The 9,011-nt window shown below is 47.1% G+C and overlaps 1 protein-coding gene across 2 annotated transcripts in view; it reads left to right on the plus strand.

Moving 5' to 3' along the window:
* KPNA6 (karyopherin subunit alpha 6) overlaps positions 1–8,523 on the plus strand; it is a 44,596-nt gene extending 36,073 nt beyond the window's left edge. For both annotated transcript variants that reach the window (XM_081335344.1, XM_081335345.1), the window contains 4 exons: positions 2,122–2,247; positions 3,434–3,561; positions 5,055–5,233; positions 6,725–8,523. In XM_081335344.1, the coding sequence (XP_081191470.1) occupies positions 2,122–2,247; positions 3,434–3,561; positions 5,055–5,233; positions 6,725–6,912 (621 nt within the window). In that variant the 3' untranslated portion in view covers positions 6,913–8,523. The remainder of the gene's footprint in view (positions 1–2,121; positions 2,248–3,433; positions 3,562–5,054; positions 5,234–6,724) is intronic.
* Positions 8,524–9,011: the final 488 nt, after the last annotated feature.

The following is a 9,011-nucleotide window of genomic DNA, read 5'->3' on the forward strand; positions in this document are numbered from 1 at the left end:
TTACTCACTGATTGTTTTGCTGCTGTTGCTGTTGCTGCTGCAATTCATTGAAGGCTAAGAATTACTTTCTTTTCCCTTATCTTTTTATTTCAGTATTTTGAATTTTCTTGTTCTTATAATGCTAACAGCGAAGGACTTAGGGCAGAGGTAGGCAACCTTGGCTCTTTTATGACTCATGGACTTCAACTCCCAGAATTCCTGAGCCAGGATAGCATAGCTGGCTCAGGAATTCTGGGAATTGAAGTCCACGAGTCATAAAAGTGCCAAGGTTGCCTACCCCTGTCTTAGGGAAATAAGTGGATCTTTGAGTCTGTCGTGAAAATTGCCAGATACACACACAGTTGTCTCGACACTCCCTGTTAAGGTGCGGCCCTTGAAAGGTTTGCACTCTTAAAGCTCAAGCCGTTTGGACCACGAATGGCTGGCAGCTGATTTTTGAGACTGGCTCCACCTTTGGTCACTTCCCCTCCACCTGATCTTCTCTACTTAGCGTGGATTCCCCAAAAGGCCACCTCGGCTTTCCGGGGTTTTCTCAGATCTGCTTATCCCAGTCCCATTTTATCTATCTTAATTCTCAATTGGTTCATCTGCGCATGTTTAAAATACCTTCGGGCACTAGCTTGGAAGTTTCCCAGCCTTCCTGGAACGATTCACAATATCAGGTTAGATCCTGTGATTATGGCATTTCAGCCCTTCCAAAGTGCCTGGGGAATTCTGGTTGCTGAAATCCACACCCTTCAGGCTGCCAAGGCTGAGAAACACTGGGCCAGACTCTGTAACACACGGGTGTCAAGCTCGTCACGTGACGTGACGTGTCGCGACGTGTCTCGTTTTTTTTCAGGCCTCCGTGTGATGCCACCAGCCCGCGGGCCAGCAGTTTAACCCCCCTGCTGTAATAGATTTCATATGGCAGGGGGAGGGGAAGGGGGGAGCTCGAGACAAAAAGGGGAACAAGGTGGCACTTGTGGCAGCCAGTAAAGTTAGGGCTGCTGAGCAAATTTGGAATGTGGAGCCGCTCAAAGACATCCCATTTCCCCCCAACCCCCAGGAGGAGCTTGTTCCCTAAGTTCTCCTTCGAAGTACCCACCACCAACCTTCCACCTGTTTTCTCGGGTGGGATTCTTGTAAGTAAAATGGATGCTAGCAGCTGGCACTTTGCTTTTCCACTTCTCTGTTTACATATGTTTTAAAAGTGATTTTAATTCAAGAATATTACTGGCACTACCATAATGCAATGGCGCCAAACCAAGTTAGGCGGTCCAGAAAAATGCCCAAACCCAGTAAGAAATCCAAAGAGAGCTATACCTGTCCCGTTTATGTTTGTTTATTGCCCATAAGGTTAACTAACGTTTATTTCGTCCCATAACCAAGGGGACCACGATTGATGGGAACACAGGTAAGCAGCTTCATCCAGTCATACGCGTCCTTCAGGTCTGAATTGGGAAGGTAGTTCTCCAAAACCGTAGATTTCTTTCTCCCAGTTAAACTCTCCCTTCTGCTTTCTTTAGTGTAATGAAGAATCTCTTGAGGCCTGCTGACCTTTAGGTTATATTTGCTCCGGTACAGCATTCCCAGGTTGCACAAACTGGAATGTATCTGTAACCAAATTATGATCCTCCCTACTGACGTGTTATAATATTGCAATAAGAGTTATTTGCTCCGAGATGGACATCATTAGCAATCAGTAAATGGATGGGTGGTCTTGGGGGACGAGGGGAAAAGACGCTGCCTAGAAGACGAGAGGAGGGGCAGCCCCCAGGGGCTTAAAGGTCAGAGGAGGAAACGTAGGGAGGGCCCACCCCCAATGCAGCAGGTGGTTGAAAGTGGCTGGCTGGAAGTTTGTCTCTTCAGACTTGCAAGATTGAGCTCGTCTTTCCTGCCTGGTTGACCCAACAAGGAGGGCTGGCGTCAGACTTGCTTCCTGCTGCCCCTGCCAGATCCTTTTGGGCAGGTCCTTCCTAAATTCCTTCCTCTGGCCGTGAATCCATTGGGCAGCGCCACCCTCTCTGGTCTGATTGTCTCCTGGGCAGCGTCTCTTTCCCCAAGATCGTCCACACATTCTGTTGCACGGAGGTAGGCAGAGCTTTTGAAATGGGGCACTTAATTGATTTTCCTTTCTAGGTGATCCTAAATTGCTCGGCTTTGCCTTGCCTCCTCCATCTGCTTAGCAGCCCCAAAGAGTCCATCCGGAAAGAAGCTTGCTGGACCATCTCCAATGTGACAGCCGGGAACAGAGCCCAGATACAGGTAGCGAGCCAGCGGAGTAACACCCCAGAGGCTTAAATTACTGTGCGCTTTTTGGACCACTGCTCAGATGTAAACGGCTTCGGGAGGAAAAGTGGAACTCCCCAACCCTGGTCACGTTCATCTTAGTTCATCTCAGTCTCCGGGCACTACTCACCGGTGCACTATTTCCTATAGCAACAAACATCCCAGGACATTCTGGAACAGAGCCTCTATTTTTAATGGGCTATAAAAGCCCTATAGTGGGATTAGGACCCCCTTTTTCCTCCTGGTGATCCCTCTGTTTGCTCGTTTTGCAGTCATCTCCTACGAGCAGAGCTACCTCTTCCTCTCTCTTAAGAGAGAACCGCCAATCCTGAACCCTCCCAGGGGGTTATTTTCCCCCCAGTGCCTGATCTTATATTTAGAAATGTTGAGCTGCAGTTTCTCCGTTTTTGACTAATTTTCCAGCAATGCCAAATTGTTTTCCTTGTTACCAATACCCCAGGAACATCAACTCTATTACATGCCTTTGTGTTACCCGCAAAAAGACAAACCTTATCTAGCAATTCTTCAGTTAATCGGGTGATTGTATTTCAGCTTTCACCAGTTTAGCAACCTTCCAGATATCTAGGTTGAATCTCAGAATTCTCAGCAGTGCTCGGCTTGTTGAAGAATTCTGGGGATGATACATCTGGAAGTATATCCAGCTCAGGAAAGTCTTCTTTAATGCTCCCCCCCCCCGCTTATATTCCTCCAAGGGGATAGAAGATTACGTGGTAAGCTATTTAATCATACTGATAACTCTCTCCTGCCAGAAACATACTGCATTTAACCTCCGATCCAGCCACCAATATGCTGGCATTTCTTTTTTAGCCTTTTTGTAACAGTATTAAGCAGACACCACAGTCATTAAGGAAACCCATTCATCTGAATAGCAAGGGTTTTTTTGCCAGAAACCAGCAAAAAACTGAGTCTTAGTCACTTGCCTGTGGAATGCCACAACTGGTTATAAGGCTGGCTTATAACCTTTTGCAATGACTAGGACTGCTTGTGTGGTGACTTATCATAACTTCAAATGTTCATAAGACAAGTGGTCATTAAGTGAGGACTGCCTGTACTGCTGCTCTGTCCTCGCCTGTTTGTTTTATCTGCCTCGAGGTTGGGCCCAGGCTTGGTGTCTGGCTAACACTGTCCTCTGGCCCTGCAGGCAGTCATAGATGCAAACATCTTCCCAGTATTAATTGAGATCCTGCAGAAGGCGGAATTCCGCACGAGGAAAGAAGCGGCCTGGGCCATCACAAACGCCACGTCAGGAGGAACGCCAGAGCAGATCAAGTAAGGTGTAACTTACTCTTTAACCAAGTTGGGTTTTTTGTTTGTAGATTGTGCTTCTTTCTAGTTAACAGGTCTATGAGAACAAAAACCTAAAAGAACCTTTGGAATGCATGGGGGTAACCTTCACTAACTTAAATGTTCTTGGCACAAAAAAGGTTTTACTTGTGTTTCCAATCTTTAAATTTAAAATGATTTTTTTCTCTAAAAAATCAAGAATTGGATACCTGGATAAAATGAGATAATCCAACATTAGTTGCTCATATAAGGAGAGCCCAGTCATTATTTTTTATTTATTTATTACATTTGTTTGCTGTCCATCTTGTCACAAGGTGACTCTGGGCAGGTGACAGGCTTAAAATTGTGAATAAGGAATGAGAAACGTTAAAGATAAGAAAAATATAGTTCTGCCTCACTATCTTGTCAGTTGAGAAGAAAAATAACCAAAGGTGGGAGCAAAGCCTGACAAGACAATTATGTTCTTGAGATGAACGGCTATATAAACCAAGTAATATAAATGTGGTTTCCTCCACCGTATCGTATCCTCTTTATAACTAATGGATGATTTGGTTTTGATGAGGTAAAAGCTGGGTGTCCCACTGGACCACCACTTTAGTGCTGCAACTGACAGATAAGAGAGAGTATTAAGATCATGAAAAGTGATAGTACCACTTTATATTGCATTAATGAGGCCACACTCGGAATACTGCATCCAGTTCTGGTCACCGAGATACAAAATAAGATGCTGAGAAAGTGTAAAGAAGACTCACAAAGTTGATAAGGGGTCTGGAGGCTAAACTGTTCAACGAACGGTCAAGGGAACTAGGTATGTCTAGTCTAACAAAGTGAAGAATTAAGGGTGACATGATAGCTGTCTTCCAGTACTTGAGGAGCTGCCACAGAGAAGAGGGGTTGGACTTACAGTGTTCTCCAAAGCTCCAAGGGCAGGACAAGAAGCAACCTGGAGCTAAGGAGAAATAATTAATGAACAGGTTGCCTGTCAGAGTTGTGGGTGCTCCACAACTGGAGATTTTCAAGAAAAGGTTGGACAGTCATTTGTCCAGGATGGTAAAAGGTCTCCTGCCTTGGGCAGGGGGTTAGACTAGAAGACCTCCAAAGTCCCTTCCAGCCCTAGGATTCTATGTTATGCACTTCATAGCATGCAGGTTTTATGGCCCTTACTATTCAAATACACGACAGCTGATGGTTTGTCCTTGTTTACAATATTGCACAGCTATCTCCTGCTCATAAACAACATCTCCATGATTGAGAAGAAAGGCAAATAGTAAAATATAGAATAAATTATATACAGCCTAAAACTTTATTTTCCTCTTATAGTTTGCTAACTATGGGAGTCTTGGCTTGAATTTCAAATTTCAAATTTCTTATGCAGCTTCAGGGTTGAAAGCCTATATCCCATTTGTATATCTGTAGCCGTAACTCCAATTTTACCAGTAGTTTTAGTCTTCTAGATTTTTTTTTTGCTTCATTTCCAGATATTTAGTAAACCTGGGCTGCATTAAACCCCTGTGTGATCTTTTGACCGTCATGGACTCTAAGATAGTTCAGGTGGCCTTGAATGGCCTGGAGAACATCTTGCGGCTGGGAGAGCAGGAGGCCAAGCAGAGCGGCACCGGCATCAACCCTTACTGCAGCCTCATTGAGGAAGCTTACGGTGAGTGCCAAGTCTTGGAAACGGGCAGTGGCTATTTGCAGATGGGCGCTCTCGGCTGAGGTTCCCCTTTGTGGAATTCCTTCCCAGTGGGGCACCCCTGCTGCCCTGAGGTGTCTTTCCAGCATCAAGCTAGATCAAAATTGTACTGGAATAAACTTTCATTCATGAAGGCATGTTTAATTTCTAAAAAAAATGTTTTTTAAAAAAGCTTTGCAGTTTATTATTGGGTAGCACAGAAGTCGATCTTAGCTGACTTTGCTTCTGTCTCTGCCTGTCACAATCCATTGCTCCCAACCTCAGGGCTGAGAGATGATCATTTGCCCCTCATGCCAAGCAATTCGCAGCTTGGTGGACCCGGGGGTGGTGGTGGGGGGGTTCAATGTGAGTGGCAGGCACGCATGTGTGAACATGCATAACTCTATTTGCACCAACGTGTGTGTGTATCTGCCGCTTGTGCAAATGGTGCTTTGCATGCTCATGCGAGTGCCCGCCACTCGGGTCAACACTGGGCACTTGTGTGAATGGAGCTTTGTGCGTGAGCATGTGGAGCTGTGTTCGTGTGCACATTCCCATTTCCAAATGGGTCGCAGCCTGGTAGTGGGCCAAAACCCTGGGGGTGGGGGTGGTTGGGGACCCCTGCCATATGCCACTGCTTCAGTTGCCCTGTCCTTACCCCAAGACCTGCAAAGAGGTTGACACGGAGTGCCAGGGTCTCCAACCACCGCTGAGAATGAGGAGTTTCGGGCCAAGGTGTGTGGAGGCCTGGTGTTTGGGGGATTCAGGGACAAGATGCAGAAGGGAATTTGGGGTGCGAACGTTGCGCCCGTGTGCAGCTTCCGAAACAAAAAGCAGTGAGCCCAAGAAAAGGCGCCTCTGCTTTAAGCAGTGGTGGGTGCTCCGTCCAGGCCTGTCGTGTTCTCCGCAGCACAGCCTTAGGCCATGGGGTCTTCCTTGAGCGAGGGGCCCCCGGACCCTTTGTCAGTAGCCTTGCCGGGTGGGATTGATGGGGAAATGTCGCCCCCCCCTCCCTCGAATGTTTCCACAGGCAAAATTGTACAAATAGTTAAGATTGTTGCGAGTTGGGTTTACACATAGTCCTCAACTTACGATCACAGTTGGGACTGGAACATCCGTTGCTAAGCAGTGTAGTCAGCCATTTCACATCCTGTTTTGCCGTGGCTGTTAAGCGAATGGCTTTCCCCCTTGGCTTTGTTTGTGGGAAGCTGGCTGTGGAGGTCACAAATGGCGATCGCCTCAGCTCAGGTCCCTGCAGGCCTTGTAAACAGGCTGCCGAGCTCCTGAATTGCAGTTCTGTGGCCGCAGGGACTTGTGAAGCGTGAGGACCGGTCGGTCGTACGTGGCTTTTTTTAGCCCTGTTGCAGCTTCAAACAGTCAGCAAGGGTCGAGGACTGCCTGTCCCTGAGGGCTCGGATGCATAAGCCGCCTGAGCTTCGATGGGGAGTCCACGTAAACGATGTCTTTCTCCTTCAGGCCTGGATAAAATTGAGTTCCTGCAGAGCCACGAAAACCAGGAGATCTTCCAGAAGGCCTTTGACTTGTACGAGCACTATTTTGGCATCGAGGACGATGACTCCGCTCTGGCCCCCCAGGTGGACGAAGCTCAGCAGCAGTTCATCTTCCAGCAGCCCGAGGCCCCCATGGAAGGCTTCCAGCTATAACCCGGCTGCAGAGTTGGAGGGGGAGAAGACCCTCCCCTCGATGAAAAGTCAACTGCTGAGGGCCTTCCCATCCCCAGCCCCGTTTCCTCCTCTGCCCCGGCGGAAGGCGGCCCTGCCTGCTCCACCCGTTCCTCCTTCGCGACACGCGGTAGCAGCTGTGGACTCTCTTCTTCCGACGAGGAGATACTCCTACACACTAGTTTTCTTCCCATTTTTGTGCTGCACGGGTGCGTCAAACAAGCAGGTGCTGAAGTGGATGGAGGAAGGAGGTGTAAATGCCTTCTAGCTTGTGGTTTTCCTCCAGGTTTTTTTTTCCTTTTTCTTTTGTGGTGTATTATTTTGTTCTCCTCAGATAAGATTTTTTTTCCACTTGGGTACTTGAGAGATGACTTTTCTCCCCCAATGGGAGAAGGCAAGATAACCTGAATTGTAACCAAGGAATCTATTCTGGATGCTTGGATTCAACTATTTAAAACAATTTGCACATGTTAATTTTTATTAGAGACTTTTCTTAATTTGCCAAATGCACCACTTTCGCCCACACAGGCTCTTTTTTTTGGGGGGGGGAGGGAAGTCCTCTTGCCAAACAGCACCTTTTGAGGGAATTGGGCCAAGTTGCTGCTGTTTTTGTCCCTCTCCACTAATTATATATATATATATATCTAAAAGGAAAACGGAAGAAGCTGCACAGAGATGCAGGCTGAATTGGACTGTCGCATCAGGCTCTGGGGAGGCTTCCCCTGTCAGGTGGGGAGAGGATTTTTAAAAGCAGTTTAAAGATCCCAAAGAGCTCCGGTCTTAAGGGGAAGGCACAAGAAAGAACTCGAGAGCTGCCTGTTTAGGTGGGCTTAACCTTTGCTACTGACTGAAGTGGTGAACTAAGAGAAGAAACCCCCTCTTGCATCTTTACTTGAAGAAACAAAATTGCAAAACTCAATGGAGACTTTTGGTTTGTGCCATTTTATTTTGAATTTTTTTCTTTCTCTTGGACAACTGGGGTGGGGGCAACTTGTGTGTGGGGCAGCTGGCTGGGGGGGCTTCGTCATCTGCTCTCCGTGCCACCGGTCCTGTGGCCTGTTTCTCTTTCAGAATTACCTCCTGCTCACAACTGTATCTTGTACATTTACTTCAAAATGAAGAAGTCAAAGCTCTGTATTTTTTATATATTATATATACACGTAGGCATTTGTTTAATTTGGCCTGGGGAGGGGGGGGGGCTGGTTCTTTGCAGTGCCGATAGAGGAGGCAGGCTGGTCTAGAGAGCTGGCTACGCAGAGTTCGCCATAACCACAATTCTCTTGGGGTTCCCCTTTGCCTGTTCTACGATTGACACCACTTGGTGGACGCCCTTTCCTCGGAGAAAGACGGAGCCCGGCCGGTGGTTCTTTCCAGGGAGAGGCCCCTCCAGGCGTCTGAAGGGAGTTTCAGGCGGTGCGCACGGCCCCTTCCTTGCTCTCCCTCAGGGGAAGAAGGTGCTCACAGCCTTCCAGAGCGGAGATTCAGGCGGGGTGAAGTTGGATGTGAAAACCTTGGGCTGTATTTTGTAAGAGAGGTTTGCTTTACATTGTTTAAAAAAAACACCAAGAAAATTTAATAAACTTCATCTCTGCATTCAGTGACTGCAATCCACGTGTGAGTGGACTGAAGCATGTTGTTTTTTTTCTTGCAGCCATGTCACAATTGCCATTTCTGGAACCATAAAAGACCTTTTGGGAATCATGGCTGTGTTGGCTCTCAAAGGGCCAAAGATGTCAAAAGAAATCCCTTTTGCTCAAATAAGGTTGAGATTTTGCCTGTTGGTAGAAATTAATATTAGCCATGAGATGCAGCGCTCTTAAAAGAGTGTGTGTATGTGTGTGTGTGTGAGAGAGATTAACGTAAGGTGCATAACCAAAAATAAGTCTGGATGGCTTATGTAATTGAAAGCGAAAACAGGCAAAGCAAAACTAGAATTTTTAAAAAGGATCACCCAATGCCTAAACTACAACTGTGCTGGGGGCTGTTGTGTCTCAGGGCCAGCCGGTGGGTCCGGCAGCCGGCTCAGATGTATCGGATGACTCAGATGAGGGGGAGGAGGGAGACGAACTGGCTGATGATGG

This window comes from Vipera berus (assembly GCF_964194415.1).
Source record: "Vipera berus genome assembly, chromosome: 9".
NCBI lineage: Eukaryota > Metazoa > Chordata > Lepidosauria > Squamata > Viperidae > Vipera > Vipera berus.